The sequence below is a fragment of the Neomonachus schauinslandi genome, chromosome X (genome assembly GCF_002201575.2).
Source record: "Neomonachus schauinslandi chromosome X, ASM220157v2, whole genome shotgun sequence".
Classification (NCBI taxonomy): Eukaryota; Metazoa; Chordata; class Mammalia; order Carnivora; family Phocidae; genus Neomonachus; species Neomonachus schauinslandi.
This window is the reverse complement of record NC_058419.1, coordinates 68,731,245-68,748,270: the sequence shown is the minus strand read 5'-3', so window position 1 is coordinate 68,748,270 and position 17,026 is coordinate 68,731,245. Positions and strand designations below refer to the sequence as shown.

General features: G+C 37.0%; 1 protein-coding gene across 6 annotated transcripts in view; it reads right to left on the bottom strand.

Annotated features, from left to right (window-relative positions):
- Positions 1-17,026, bottom strand: part of PHKA1 (phosphorylase kinase regulatory subunit alpha 1) — a 139,669-nt gene that overhangs the window by 98,406 nt on the left and 24,237 nt on the right. For all 6 annotated transcript variants that reach the window (XM_044911546.1, XM_044911548.1, XM_044911547.1 and 3 more), the window contains exons 5-8: positions 9,873-9,955; positions 6,969-7,049; positions 1,895-1,993; positions 745-891 (exon numbers count right to left, since the gene is read on the bottom strand). In XM_044911546.1, the coding sequence (XP_044767481.1) occupies positions 745-891; positions 1,895-1,993; positions 6,969-7,049; positions 9,873-9,955 (410 nt within the window). The remainder of the gene's footprint in view (positions 1-744; positions 892-1,894; positions 1,994-6,968; positions 7,050-9,872; positions 9,956-17,026) is intronic.

Genomic DNA, 17,026 nt, shown 5'->3' with positions numbered 1-17,026 from the left:
TTGAGACAGAGAGAATGAGAGAGAGAGAGAGCACATGAGAGGGGGGAGGGTCAGAGGCAGAAGCAGGCTCCCTGCTGAGCAGGGAGCCCGATGCGGGACTCGATCCAGGGACTCCAGGATCATGACCTGAGCCGAAGGCAGTCGCTTAACCAACTGAGCCACCCAGGTGCCCCATTTTTTTGTTAAATTTTGAGATAATTTGAGACTTACAGAAGAGTTGCAAAAATAGTACAGAGTCCCCATTACCCTTCATCCACTGTTCCTTTATATTAACATCTTACATAACTGTAGAACATTTATCAAAACTAAAAAATTAATCTTGGTACAACACTATTACCCAAAGTACAAAACTTCTTTGGATTTCTCCAGTTTTTCCACTAATGGCTTTTTTCCCTTCCAAAACCCATTTCAGGATCCTACTGCATTCAGTTGTCACGTCTCTTTAGTCTCTTCCAATCTGTGACAGTTCCTCAGTCTTTCCTTGTTTCTCATCACTTTGACGCTTTTGAAGAGATCATCCATTATTCTGTAGAATGTCCCTCAATTTGGTTTTGTCTGATGTTTTCTCATGATTAGACTGAGATAATGCACTGTTTGCAGAGATACCACACTGGTCAATATGTTCTATTACTGGGGGTGTTAACCCTGATCATTTGGTTAAATCACTGACTTGAAGCCCCCAACGACATTAATTTCTCCTTAAAGTCAAAGCCTTAAAGAAAAGAAGGGCACGTATGGACATACCTGAAGCTTGGTGATGATTTCTTGCTTTGTGAGCTCTACCAACTGGCCATCCTCTACTGCAAAGGCTGGGAAGGAAATAACTGAAAGCAGACTAGCATCTACCTCTTTGGATGTGGAAGCGCGGGGGAGTATCGAATTAAGGATAGACTAAAAAGGAAGAAAGGAAGTCAGAAGTGGCACATTAGTAAATAACTTGGGATTATAAAACTAACAGCTTTAGTTTCAAATGATCTATGTGGAAAAGGATCATTCGGGAGAAAATCTAAACATTATACCATAACAATGATTCAATGATAATCAACACTGAATTCCATAATAATTCAGTAATAATTTCTAAGTGAGAGCTTAGAAAACTAGCTATTTCTGTACATCATCTCTTGTCTTAATACTGCTCTCAAGGCTTCCCAATCCTGAATCTTAAAGAGCTGCTAATGGATAAAGAATACTCTGAACATCATCTGTCCACAATCCCCTTGTGCCATTAGCAACCACTGAAGCATAAAGATAGAGAAAATGCAGCTGCTGAGAAAGCAGGATGTGGAAAGCTCAGCTCCCACACTGCTGACATTTGTTTTTTCTAAGGAAAATTTCACATTTTTGAAATGAGAAGATGAGTTTATATTCACCATAGTTATCTAATCAGGGTTTGAAGATGGGGACAAAGTCATCTTGCCAATGAGAAGAACCTTACTCTTTCAATACAGAGAGTAACCCTAAACAAAGGTGAAGATACATATTTACCACTTAAACAGTCTAATCTCCAAACATCTAAGCCTAGAGCCAACTGGGGACAAGAGAATGTTTCAAAGCCACTATCAAGAAGAACATTCAAATCAGTCACCTCTTGTTCTCTTGGTATATTTAGAAAAGGAGCAGAGCCCATAGACCCTTGATAGGACAACAGTGGAGAATTCCACATACTATGATGAGATTCCTTTATAAACACGGCTGAGAGAACAGGACTATGACGTATGTTATAGTTCATGCTATATCAGCCTTATCTCAGCATGGGAAGCTTGGATAATACATTTTTGGCACATGGTAATAAATCTGATTATGTACTCTCGGGTCTCTTTATTCTCAAGGCCATGCTCATCCCGAGTCTGGGTAAGAATAACATTTTCTATAATGTCCTTCATTATTCTCTTACCTGGCAGTGTTGTACTTCATCAGCCAGGACATGGATAACTGATTGGGGCCCACCTTTCACACCAAACAGGTCCAGTTCATCCAATGCTTCCAGGGCTGCCTATGAAGAGCAAAGAAAGAAAGGACATTTTCCGCAAAAGATACAGATTTCTCCTCCCTGTACCCCAGTATCATATCAGTGCATATGAAGTCATTTTTAATTTGTTCAGCAGAACAGCAAAAACAATGTAGCATTCTTTATTCCCAAGGGCCTCTGAGTTTTTCTTTGCCTCCCATATTATCCCAGAGACAGTTAAGATGGAGGTTGCAAGCAACCATTCATGATAAAAACCTCAACAAATTCAGTATAGAAGGAACATACCTGAACATAATAAAGGCCATATACAACAAACCCACAGCTAACACTTGTTGTGATGAGCACCGGGTATTGTAAGTGTTGGATCACTATACTGCACACCTGAAACTAACGGGAATTCAAATAAAAACAAAAACAATAGTGAAAAATTGAAAGCTTTTCCTCTAAGATCAGGAGCAAGACAAGGATGCCCACTCACACCACTCTTATTCAACATAATATTTGAAGTCCTAGCTAGAGCAATTAGGCAAGATAAAGAAATAAAAGGCATCTAAATCAGAAAGGAAGAAGTAAAACTGTCATTATCTGAAGATGATATATTATATACAGAAAATTGTAAACTCAAACAAAAAGTGTTGGAACAATCAATAAATTCAGTAAAGTTGCAGGATATAAAATCAATATAGAGAAATCAGTGGCACTTCTGTACATTAACAACAAAAAAAAACATCTGGAGAAAGAAATAAAGAAAACTATCCCACTCACAATAGCATCAAAAGTAATAAAATACTGGGGCGCCTGGGTGGCTCAGTTGGTTAAGCAACTGCCTTCGGCTCAGGTCATGATCCTGGAGTCCTTGGATCGAGTCCCGCATCGGGCTCCCTGCTCGGCAGGGAGCCTGCTTCTCCCTCTGACCCTACGCTCTCTCTCTCTCTCTCTCATTCTCTCTGGCTCAAATAAATAAATAAAATCTTTAAAAAAAAAAAAAGTAATAAAATACTTAAGGGTAAATTTACCCAGGGAGGTAAAAGAGCTATACAATGAAAACTACAATACTTGGGGTGCCTGGGTGGCTCAGTTGGTTAAGCGACTGCCTTCGGCTCAGGTCATGATCCTGGAGTCCCTGGATCGAGTCCCGCATCGGGCTCCCTGCTCAGCAGGGAGTCTGCTTCTCCCTCTGACCCTCCCCCCACCATGTGCTCTCTCTCTCTCTCAAATAAATAAATAAAATCTTTAAAAAAAGAAAGAAAACTACAATACTTGGAGGAAAGAAATTAAAGACAAACAAACGGAAAGATATCCCATGTTCAACGGATTGGAAGAAATAATATTGTTAAAATGTCCATACTACCAAAAGCCATCTATAGATCCAATGCAATTGTTATCAAAATTCCAATGGCATTTTTTCACAGAAATAGATAAACAATCCTAAAATGTGTCTGGAACCACAAAAGACACCAAATAGCCAAAGCAATCACAAGAAAGAACAAAGCTGGAGGCATCACACTCTTGATTTTAAACTATACTACAAAGCTATAGTAATTAAAATAGTATGGTATGGGCATAAAAATAGACACACACACACCAATGGAACAGAATAAAAGTCAGAAATAAACCCCTGCATTTACAGTCAATGAATATTTGACAAGGGAGCCAGGAAGAGTCAATGCAGAAAGAAGAGTCTCTTCAACAAATGGTGTTGGGAAAACTAGATAACCACATGCAGAAGAATGAAATCAGACCCCTAACTTACACCCTCACAAAAATTAACTTGACATGGACTAAACATAAGACCTGATACTGTAAAACTTCTAGAAGAAAACATAAGAAAAAAGCTCCTTTATACTAGTCTTGGCAATGATTTTTTTAGATATGACACCAAAAGCACAAGCAATAAAAGCAAGAATCAATAAGTGGGACTACATCAAACTAAAAAGTCCCTGCACAGAAAAAGAAACAATCAAAAAAATGAAAAGGGAACCTATGGAATAGGAGAAAATATTTTCAAACTATAGAGGTTAATATCCAAAATATGTAAATAACTCATACAGCTCAATAATAAAAAAACAATTCAATTAAGAAATGAGCAGAGGAATTGAATAGATATTTTTTCCAGACAGGTACATCAAAAGATGTTCAAAGTCACTAATCAACAGGGAAATGCAAATCAAAACCACAATATGATTTCACTTCACACCTGCAAGAATGGCTATTATCAAAAAGACAAGTGGCTTGGGAATGTGGAGAAAAGGGAACCCTCATACACTGTTGGATGGAATGCAAATTGGTTCTGCCACTATGGAAAACACTATGGGGGTTCCTCAAAAACTTAAAATAGGACTATCATATGATCGATCCAGAAATTCCACTCTTGGGCACATATACAAAGGAAATAAAAAGAGGATATCAAAGAGATATATGTACTCCCTGTTGATTGCAGCATTATTCACAATAGCCAATATACAGAAACACTGTCAACAGATGAATGGGTAAAGAAGACATGATACACAAACACTCAATGGAATATCATTCAGCTGTGAGAAAGAAGGAAATCCTGTCCTTTGTGACCACAGAGATGGCCTTGAGGTCATTATGCTAAGTGAGATAAGTTAGAGAAAGACAAATACTGTACTACATCACTTATATGTGGAACTTAAAAAGTCAAATTCAAAAAACAGAGTAAAATGGTGGTTACCAAGGGCTGGGGGATGGAGGAATTGAGGAGATGTTGTTTAGAGGTACAAACTTGCGGGGCTCCTGGGTGGCTCAGTTGGTTAAGCGCCCAGCTCTTGGTTTCAGCTCAGGTCATGATCTCACAGGTGGTGGGATTGAGCCCCACACAGGGCTCCATGCTTAGCAGGGAGTCTGCTTGAAGACTCTCTCCCTCTGCCCCTCCCCCCATTTGCTCCCTTTCTGTCTCTCTCTCTCTAAAATAAATAATTCTTTTTTAAAAAAGGTACAAACTTGCAACCAGTAGATAAATAAGTTCTGGAGACCTAATGCATAGCACAGTGATTATGGACAATAATAGTGTATTATAAACTTCTAAGTTGCTAAGAGACCAAATATTAATCATTCCTATCACAGAAAAAATGATAATTGTATGATGTGATAGAGGTGTTACCTAACACTTTGGTGGTAACCATATTGCAATAAAAATGTGTCAAATCAACATGTTGTACACTCCAAACTTACACAACGTTATATGCCTATTACACCTCAATAAAAATACATTTTGTTTTTAAAATTTTGTTTTATTATTTTTATCTCCAGCAGCTGAATTCTTCAAAAATGCATTTAAAAAAAGATACAGCATAGATAAAGTTATAGCATTATCAAGCCAAGCACCACACTTCAAAAGTAATTTGAACAAGGCACAGATGAATGTATAGTAAACCACTCTTCTGGTAGGGTAGCTGCAAGTATGATACCAGCACATAAGAAATGCTAGAAGTTGTGTGGATGTAAGATATTAAAATGCAACAGCCATTAGGTATTGGCACATCACTGAGTTTCCATAGGGAAGTGAATACCCTAAAAAGATACTATGATTGACTTAAAGATGAAAGTTACTAGTCACCAAGGCAGAAGATTTTTTTTTTAAAAATAGAATTTGCTTATTAATTTCTCGCTTTTCTGATTATAAAATATAACATACTTGTTATAGAATATTTGAAAACATAAAAAAGTATAGAGAGGGCAAAAAAATCACCCAAAATAATGCTAATATTTTTGGCATGTTTCCTATTAGTTTTCTTTATGTAAATCTGTCTATAGTTGAGATAATTTCATATGAAATTTGGTTAGGATACTAGAGCATAAATGTTTCTCCATATTATGAAAATTCTTTATTTCAACACAATATTCTCTCTTATTTATTTAACCATTTAACAATTGTTGGAAATTTAGGTTGCTCTTACTGTTTTGGTTTTTTAGATTCCACATATAAGTAAAATCATATGCTATTTGTCTTTCTCTGTCTGGTTTATTTCACTTAGTATAATACCCTCTACATCCATCCATGTTGTCATGAATGGCAAGATTTCATTCTTTTCTATGGTTGGGTAATGCATTGTGTGTATCACATCTTCTTTATCCATTTATCTATAGATGGATACTTAGGTTGCTTCCATATCCTGGCTATTGTAAATAATGCTGCAATAAACACAGGGGTGTATTATCCTTTTAAAATCAATCTGTGTCTTTTGGAGGGGAAACTTCAATTAGGTCATGCATATTTATTATTATAATGGATATGTTTGATCCTATTCCTGCTATTCTATTTTATGGCTTCTTGCTGTCTCCAAAAATAAGAGCTGAAATTAAGGCAGTAGCAATGGGAAGGAAAAGATGGAGTCAAGTGGAAAGGTAGTTAATAATGATGATGATGATATGTGGGATTCAGGAGAGTGAGGGGGGTTCAGGATTGACAGATGGTTCTCTGACAATCAAGTTTTGTCAACTGGTGTACGGAAGGGGAAGGCCTCTTTTTATTTTTGTAATGGTAGAGAAGATGAGTTTAGTTGAAGATATGTTCTCTGGGGTGCCTGGGTGGCTCAGTTGGTTAGGTGTCTGACTCTTGATTTCAGCTCAGGTCATGATCTTGGGGTCGTGGGATCGAGCCCTGTGTTGGGCTCTGTACTCAGTGGGTAGACTATTGGAGATTCTCTCTCTTTCTCCCTCTGCCCGGCCCTCGTGTGCACACTCACTCACTTCTCTCTCTCAAATAAACAAATAAATCTTAAAAAAAATATGTTCTCTGAGGTCTCTGTGGTATATGTAAGTAGAGATATGCTACAAAAGCAGTTGGATATACAAATCTGGAGCTAATGAAATAAATCTTTACCTACATGTCCATAGTTCTATGGGAGAATCCAAATTTTGCCTGTGTCTTAAAAGAACAATTTGATGATGATCCAAATTCATGTTAAGCCTTTATCTATGATAAAGGTGTATTTCCTTACCCCACACTTGGTACAAACAAAGCAAGGAAAATTACCTTTGCCATGCCAACTGAACTGGCATTCAATTCTGAGATCCCTTGGTTGGTCTTGTCTCCACGTTCCCATATCCCAAAGTCCTAGCATAAAATAACCAGCATACCATTAGCAAGTCATTACTACTAAATGCTTACTAGACACACAACTCTTGAATAAAAGGCACACACAGTAGCTAATTTGCCATAAATATGTGTACCCACAACACCTATTAAGGAGATGCCAATGAGTTGGGTTGCCCCTGTAGCTCTTTTCTTAGTAGCTTCAAATTCTCCTGGGACCTCTAAGAAGTTGGAAGACTCCTCAACAGCTGATCAGGCCTAAGAAGTATAACTCAGTCCATGTAGAGAAATGCTTCTCAAAATTTTTTATCAAGGCAGATACTCAGGGGGTCTAGAAGATGGAGCCCAAACAGCACCCCAGTGTTTTATCTTAAATATCTAATTTTACTCTCTGTTGGCATTGACAATGTACCATACACTAACCTATGCACTTTATACTACTATCTTCCTTAATCCTTTTATCTTATAGATGATGAAACTAAGGTGCAGAGAGAGGCTAAGTGACTCACCCAAGGCCACACAGCTAATACGTGACAGAGCTAGGATTAGAGTCCAAGTACTCTCAGTCCAAAGTGTAAATTCTTAAACATAGCTGTATATGGCCCCTCGATAATATAATTATAACATTTAAAATTACTTTTTAAGAACTGTTTTATTTGAAATAACTTTAAACTTACAGAGAAATTACAGAAATACTACAGTGAGTTCCCATATACCTTTCACTCAACTTCCCCTAATGTTAACATCTGACATAACACTTGTCAAAGCTAAGAAATTAACATTAGTACAATACTAGTAACCAGATTATGGACTTTGTTAGGATTTCACCAGTTTTTCCACTAATAACCATTTTATGTTCCAGGATCCAATCCAGAATACCATGCTGCATTTGTCATGCCTCCTTAGTCTCTTCCAATCAGTTAAAGTTTCTCAAGTCTTGCCTCTCATGACCTTGACACTTTCAGAAGATCAGTGGTCGGGTATTTTATAGATTTCTCTCAATTTAGGTTCACTTGATGTCTTCCCTTCATTAGATTAAGATTGTGCATTTTTTGGTCAAGATTTCTACAGATGTTATGCTGTGTCCTTCTCACTGCATCATATCAGGGAGTACACGATGTTGATATGTCCTATTATGGTGATGTTAACCTTCATCACGCGGTTAAGGTGGTGTCTGCAGGGTTTCTCCAATCTACTGTTACCATTTTCCCCCGTATGATTAATAACTATCTCGAGAAAGATACTTTACAACTGTGCAAATATCATGTATCTCCTCAAACATCTACCCACCAATGTAGCATCCATTGGTGAATCTTGTCTGCAACAATTATTACAGTGGTGCTTCAATGGTGATTTTTTTAGTTCCTTCATTACCTCTACAGTCATGAATTGCAATTCTTCTCTAAGGAAGAGCTGTCCTTTCTCCCTCATTCATTTATTCATTTGTTTATATCAGTATGAACTTATAGATATTTAGGTTATTCTCTGGGTTATAATAAAATATTATCATTACTTGTTTTGTTGCTCAAATTGTTCCAGCTTTAGCCACTGGGAGTTCTTCCAGGTTGGCTCCTGCACCCTTTGGACATGCCCCATTCTTTCTGAACACGTCCTCACTTTCTGTCACTACAAGATACTGTAGTTTCATCTTGTATTTTCCTCCCCCCAGCCCTAGAAACAATCACTTCTACAAGGAAACCTGTTTTTTTTTTTTTTTTTTTAATTACGAATAGTTACAATCCAAGACCTAGGCACTGGCTCATTGTCACTGTGGTGTCATTGCTTCTAGGCCCTCTCATTGAACAGAATTTGGAAATATCCATGTGTACACATGCATGTGTGCATGCACATACACACACACACACACACCTATGTTTGTTTCTATATTTACCTTAAATTACTTTTTATATCAAATCTCTGAGTTAAAGTGAAGCTTCTGGAAGGTAAGCCATATTTATCTCATGGCTAGCCTCACTTGTTCCCAAACCCAGCTCTACCCTAATTTGTGCAGCAAGATTAGAGTATGAGAAGGCACATATCATTAATTCTGCTGCTGCAACCCCTGGCTGCAATGGAGAGGCCAGAGAACCCTGACCTGTACCCTGGACCTTAGCAGGCCTACGGTATCAGAAGGCAAAGTGATCAGTCAACAAATAAGGTCTGCTTGCATCAAATATGTCTATGTTAAACTTATCCTTTTGGCAAATATGGAGTGACAGGCCACAGGCTTACGCTCCCATCTAAACCAGCGAAAAACTAAACAAATTAAACAATTAGATGACTAAAAAACTGGACTATTTATGACACAGCCATTTTCAATACAGTGAACATTATGCAATGAAGAACAGCGATCCCTGAGAGAGGAGGTGTTAAATATATTATGATTTAATATAAACCTACCTCATATGGTAGTTGTGAGAAAAAGGAACTATTTTTTGTATAGTAAGCACTGAATGTCTACAGATAATATTAAACATATGACTAAATTTTATGTCTAAGTAGCTAACTTACCCATTATACTCCCTAGCCATCTTGCTCCAGTTCAAGACCACAGGCCACTAAAATAAGACAATTTAGCTCCAGATTCCCAAATACATGATATGAGATATTACAGAATTTGACAGGAGTGGAAGCATAGCATCTTGACCCTTTTGTCTCTGTAACTCCTTTGGAGAGAAGGCAAACAGAGGATGATGGAGCTTAGCAAAGAAAGAGGCTGAAGGCAATTTCTGCCAGAAGTTTTATAGATTGGTTCACTATGAGGGGCAGCATTAGGAGAAGGAGGGGGTTGTTCAGTATTTTTAGAAACCTATGTTTAAAATCAATTCCCAAATGAGTACTTACAGCAGTTTTATATGCAGCTTCAATGTAAAACACAAGGTTCTGTATGAAATTGACTTCATCTAGACTGTGGATGATATGAAGTCCTGAGGAAAAAGAGAATAAGGATATAGAGCTGGTCAATTATCACTATAGGCTTTATAGGCAGCCACAGTAACTAACTGATCCCATTACTCCTAAGTAATGGAACAATGAGAGGCACTTTGATTCCTAAACCATAAAAGCAAAACCACAAATCAGACCTAGGCTAGTCTTCGACTATGTGAGATACCAGCATATTATAACATGGAAGAATTTTAACTGTTATTTGTAGGTTTCCATAGAAAGTCTCAGACTCCTAATTCTATAGGTAATTAATTTATAATGTACCTTAAGGTATCTGGAAGAAGAAAGACAACTATTTCAAAAAAGAGTTGGAGAGAGTCTAAATACTAAGCAAGAAGTAGAAAAAGATTATGGTTTTAAGGAAAACTTAAAACTATACTTTTTGGAGTAAAAAGATGATAATTATTCTAAATGTAAACTATACAAAGATAGTTATAGCTGACAAATGGAGTGTTTTGCATGAATTATCCATTTAATTTTTACATCAACCCTAAGAAGTGGGTACCTCTATTTTCTCCATGAGGCTTAGAGAGATTAAATATTTGCCTAAGACCATTTAGCTATAAATAGTGAAACCAGACCCAACTATCATCTTCTGTTTCACTTCAGAGACTGAGTTCCTAACCAAGATGCTATACTGCTTCCCAGTATGTATAGTACGATACATTTTTCTCTAAAAATTAACTCCTCTCAAACAAAACAAAACAAACTCCTCTCCCCTCTCCTGTCCGCCCAACCCCTATAAAGAAATACCAACAGGCATACAGTGACTCTTTCTCCCACCCTGAATCACATCATTCCCCACCTGCCAAAACTCCTCTCTGAAAGAAGTCAGAATGGCTAAAATTAACAACACAAAACACAACAGGTTTAACTATACGTTTGTAAAAACTCACTGAAATGTACATTTTAAATGGCTGGATTTTTTTTTTTTTTTAAGATTTTTTTATTTATTTGACAGAGAGAGGGAACACAAGCAGGGGGAGTGGGAGAGGGAGAAGCAGGCTTCCCACGGAGCAGGGAGCCCGATGCGGCGCTCGATGCGGGGCTCCATCCCAGGATGCTGGGATCATGACCTGAGCCAAAGGCAGACGCTTAATGACTGAGCCACCCAGGCGCCCCTTAAATGGCTGGATTTTATTGTAGGTAAATTATACTTTGATAGACTTGAAAAAAGAGAGCCATTTATATGTTGAAAGATTGGAGTGCTGCATGAGGTATTCCAAATGGTAAGATTTCCAGGGAGGCAGGAGGAGTCTGCATTTTCACATTTTGCAAAGTTTGTGTGATATGTGAAGTGATCCCCTCACATTATTTAATATTAAAACGATTATTTAATTATGTAATATTTAATAAAAATTCTGTTACATAAAAAAAAGAAACCAGTCTTACCAGTTTCTTCTGTATCCTTTCAGAGCAATATTATGCATATATAAAAAGTATCAAAGAGTAGTATACTATATTGTACCTTGCTTTTTTCATATACACCTCAGAGACAATTTTAAAGAGATCTGCCTTATTTTTTTTAATGGCAACATGGCATTTCACTAAATGGCTAATTATATAACCATTTCCCTATTGAAAACATTTAGGTTGTACCTAATGTTTCATCACTATAACCAAGGCTGTAATGAATACATATATATATATGAATACATATATGATATATATGATACACATGAATATATATATGATATATACATGAATGATATATTTATATATCTTTGTGCACATGTACCAGTATATCAAGGTAAATTCTTAGAAGAATTGCTGAGTCACAGATTTATGCATATTATTTTTTCCCAACATTGTATTGTGAACATTTTCAAACAAACAGAAAAAATGACAGAATTTTACAGTGGACATCTGTATGCACATTATTTGGATTCAAGCATTAACATTAACATTGATCCATCCATCAATCCATCTTTTTTGATACATTTCAAAGTAAGTTGCAAATATCAGTACACTTCTCCCTAAATACTTCACCATGTGTACATTAAACATTGATAATCATCACCAAGTTACTCTGCAAAGAAGTTCTACAGTTTACATACCAATCAGCCCTGCCTGCCTGTTCCCTATACCCTTGTCAACACAGGCTTTAATAAAAATCATTGATCTTTGCCACTGTAATGAAGGAGAAATAAAATCTCTTTGTAGTTTAATTTGTAGTTCTTTTAATTGTGGGTAAGGTTGTGAGTCTTTTCATATGTTTACTGCCATCCACATTTCTTCTCCTATGAACTGTTTGGTTGTGTCCTTTGCCAATTTCCATGGAATTGCTGGTCTTTGAGCTACTGACATGTTGATGAACATTAAGGAAATTATCCTTTTACTCATCATACGTGTTGCAAGTATTTTTCCTAGTTTGTTTGAACTTTGACTTTGCCTACAGTATATTTTTCTTCTCAGAAACTTTTATTTTTCTTAAGATTTTATTTAAATTCAAGTTAGTTAACACACAGTGTATTATTAGTTTCAGAGGTAGAATTTAGTGATTCATCAGTTGCATATAACATCCAGTGTCAATGCTCATTATATTACGTGCCTTCCTTAATGCCCATCACCCCATTATCCCATCCTCCCACCCAACTCCCCTCCAGCAACCCTCAGTTTGTTCCCTATAGTCTCTTCTGGTTTGCCTCCCTCTGTTTTTATCTTACTTTATTCTCAGACTCTTTAATTAAGAAGCTTTATCCCAGGGACGCCTGGGTGGCTCAGTCGGTTAAGCGTCTGCCTTCGGCTCAGGTCATGATCCCAGGGTCCTGGGATCGAGTCCCGCATCGGGCTCCTGGCTCCACGGGGAGCCTGCTTCTCCCTCTGCCTCTGTCTCTCTCTCTCTCTCTGTCTCTCATGAATAAATAAATAAAATCTTAAAAAAAAAAAAAAGAAGCTTTATCCCATGAATGTTTCTGGTACTTCTATAATTTCATTTTTAAAAAGATTTATTTATTCATTTTAGAGAGAGAGTGTGAGAGAGTGGGGGGAGGGATAGAGGGAGAGAATCTTCAAGCAGACTCTCCACCAAGCGTGGATCCTGATGCAGGGCTCAATCCCACGACCCATGCATGAGATCATGACCTGAGCTGAAACCAAGAGTCAGACTCTTAACTGACTGAGCCACCCAGGCGCCCCTATAATTTCATTTTTTTTGCATTTAAATCTTTGATCTATTGACAGATGTTTTAGATCACAGAACTCTGTAACTTTTGAGCCAAAAAGGACTGTATGATCCATATCACCAGAAAGCAAACTCCTCCTGATGCATGGCTCTGTCAAAACCAGCAACCACAGCACAGGGCAGTAGCATTAGCAATGTGTCTTTCTTGTAGCAGTAATGATCTTAACCTCTTGGATAGAGAGAGAAAAAAGAGACGAGAGTTATAATATTGGACATCAGCTTCACAGCTTTATCTCGTCCCCTTTGTGTGCCAGAGTGCTTGTGCAGAGACTGAGAGAAGGCAGATGGTGTGAAACTGGTTTTGTCCATCTCTCAGACTTGTGTCACAGCTAACAAATCACTATATAATTTAAATGCCACATTTCTATTATTTGTCCCTTTGCTCATGATATTGTTTAAACGGCCTTCTCCACATCTTGAAATCCAAACTGTTCATTCAAGGCCCAGCTCAAATTCTATCTCCTCTGTGATGCTGTCATTGATTCTTCTCTTCTGTGTTTCATAGAATTTTATTTTCCTTGCTCTAATGAACTTTTTACTTTGTACTATAAATAAATCTGTACCTAAATTTGAAGGAAAGAACCATTTCTTATTTATATTTATAGTCCCCAAAAGTATCTCACATAGTATTGTGAATGGTATTAAATAATACTGAACAATAGATGTTCAATAATGATTTACTGAATGATCTTAAACAACCCTGTTAACCACAGGAGAGGGACCTGTCTCTTGAGACACCACCATACATTCAGGACCTCTGCATCCTGTCCCCTCTGTGGAGCCAAGACACTGCTTGTAGAACAGAGGATACATAGAGACGAAATGAGGTAGGGCTGGGTAAGGCCAAAGACGGCAGTACTATTTAAGGCATACTAAAACATGCAGAGCTCCAGAAATGAGGCCAACTCAGTGGTCTATTCCACTTACATTGACTTGTACTCATCTATCAATAAGCCTCTCTCCTTCATTTTTAACAACGTGATTGAGATATAATTCACCCATTTCAAGTATATAATTCAATGGTTTTTAGGGCATGCAGTGTTCTGCAACCATGGCCACAATCAATTTTAGAACATTTTCATCACCCCTAAAAGAAACACTATACCCATTTACCAGTCATTCCCCATTTCCTTTCATGACTTGATCTCCCTCTTCCTCCACCTAAGCAATCGCTAATCTACTTTATGTCGCCACAGATTTGCCTTACCGTACGTTCATATACGTGCAATCATACAATATGTGGCCTTTCATGTGGAGTTCTTTCACTTATAATGTTTTCAAGGTTCATACGTGTTGCAGAACGTATCAGTGCTTCCATTCTTTTTGTTGCTAAAAAAATATTTCACTGTGTGAATAAATCATATTTATCCAATTATCAGTTGATGGACATTTAGGTTGTTTCCACTCTTTGACTCTTATAAATAATACTGCTATGAACATTCATGTATATATACAAGCTTTGAGTGAACACTGCTTCATTTCTTTTGCACATATACCGAGGAGTGAAATCGCTAGATCATATGGTAATTCTGCTTAACCTTTTGAGAACTGCCAGACTATTTTCTAAAGTGGCTGCACCATTTTACATTCCCACCAACAGTGTATGATGGTTCCAATTTCTCCATATCCTCAGGAACATTTGTTGTTTTCTGTCTTTTTGATTTTAGCCATCCTAGGGGGTGTGACGTGGTATCTCATTATTGGGATCTGCATTTGCCTAGTGACTAATAATGTTCAGCATTTTTTTCGTGTACTTATTGGCCATTTAAATATCTTCTTCGGAGAAATGTCAACTCAGATTCTTTGCCTATTTAAAATTAGGTTATCTTTTTATTATTGATTTGTGGAGTACTTTATATATTATAGATATAAGTCCCTTATCAGATATATGATTTATCAATACTTTCTATCATATTCTGGATTGTTTGTAACTTTCTTTAGAGATCCTTTGAAACACAAATGTTATTAATTTGATAAATTTCAGCTTATGTTTTCTTTAGTTGCTTATGATTTTGATGTCATATCTAACAGGGCTTTGTCTAATCCAAGGTCATGAAGATTTACTACTATATTTTCCTTAAGTGCTTGCTATGAACTCAATTGTGTCACCCTGAAATCCATATGTTGAAGTCCTAATCCTCAATGTGACTGTATTTGGAGATAAGACTTTTAGGGAAGCAATTAAGTTTTTAATTTTTTAAATTTTTGTTGATTTTTTATGTCTATCCCTATTTTTATTTTGTTTTTCTTCAAGTTTTTATTTAAATTCTAGTTAGTTAACATACAGTGTAATATTAGTTTCAGGAGTAGAATATAGTGATTCATCACTTACATATAAAACCCACTGCTCCAATGAATCGTTGAACACTACATCAAAAACTACTGATGTACTGGGGTGTCTGGGTGGCTCAGTCATTAAGTGTCTGCCTTTGGCTCAGGTCATGATCCCAGGGTCCTGGGACTGAGCCCCACATCAGGATCCCTGCTCAGCGGGAAGCCTGCTTCTCCCTCTCCCACTCCCCCTGTTTGTGTTCCCTCTCTCACTGTGTCTCTCTCTGTCAAATAAATAAATAAAATCTTAAAAAAAAAATACTGATGCACATTGAACATAATAAAAAAAAAGAAAAAAGAAAGCCCAGTGCTCATCACAAGTGCCGTCCTTAATACCTATCACCCATTTAGCCCATGCCCCCACCCACAACCCCTCCAGCAACCCTGTTTGTTCTCTGTAGTTAAGAGTCTCTTACAGTTAGCTGCCTTCTCTTTTTTCCCTTCCCATATGTTCATCTGTTTTGTTTCTTAAATTCCACATATGAGTGAAATCATATGGTATTTGTCTTCTCTGACTGACTTATTTCGCTTGGCATAATACACTCTAGTTCCATCCACATCATTACAAATGGCAAGATTTCATTCTTTTTGATGGCTGAGTAATATTCCATTATATATATATATATATATATATATATATATATATATATATATATATATATATTATTTTTTTTTTATCACATCTTCTTTATCTGTTCTTTGGTCATTGCACTCTTTCCATAATTTGGCTATTGTTGATAATGCTGCTATAAACATCAGGGTGCATGTATCCCTTTAAATTAGTATTTTTGTATCCTTTGGGTAAATACCTAGTATTGCAATTGCTGAATCATATGGTAGTTCTTTTTTTTTTTTTAACTTTTGGAAAACCTCCATACTGTTTTCCAGAGTGGTTGCACCAGTTTGCATTCCTAACAACAGTGCAAGAGGGTTCCCTTTCTCCACATCCTTGCCAACACCTGTTGTTTTTTGTGTTGTTGATTTTAGCCATTCCCAAAGGTGTGAGTTGATATCTCATTACACTTTTGGTTTGTATTTCCCTGATGATGAATGGTGTTTGGCATCTTTCATGTGTCTGTTGGCCATCTGTATGTCTTCTTTGGAAAAATGTCTATTCGTGTCTTCTGCCCATTTCTTAACTGGGTTGTTTTTAAGGTGTTGTACTTTATAAATTCCTTATATACTTGGATACTAACCCTTTATCAGATACATCATTTGCAAATACCTTCTCCTATTTTTTAGGCTGCCTTTTAGTTTTGTTGATTTTTGCTGTGCAGAAGAAGCCTTTTGTCTTGTTGGTCTCAGTAGTTTATTTTTGCTTTTGTTTCCCTTGTCTCAGGAGACATATTTAGTAAGAAGTTGCTATGGTCGATGTCACAAAGGTTACTGCCTGTGTTCTCTTCTAGGATTTTGATGGTTTCCTGTCTCACATTTAGCTCTTTAATCCACTTTGAATTTATTTTTGTGCATGGTGTGTGAAAGTGGTCCAGTTTCATTCTTCTGCATGTTGCTGTCCAGTTTTCCCAACACTATTTGC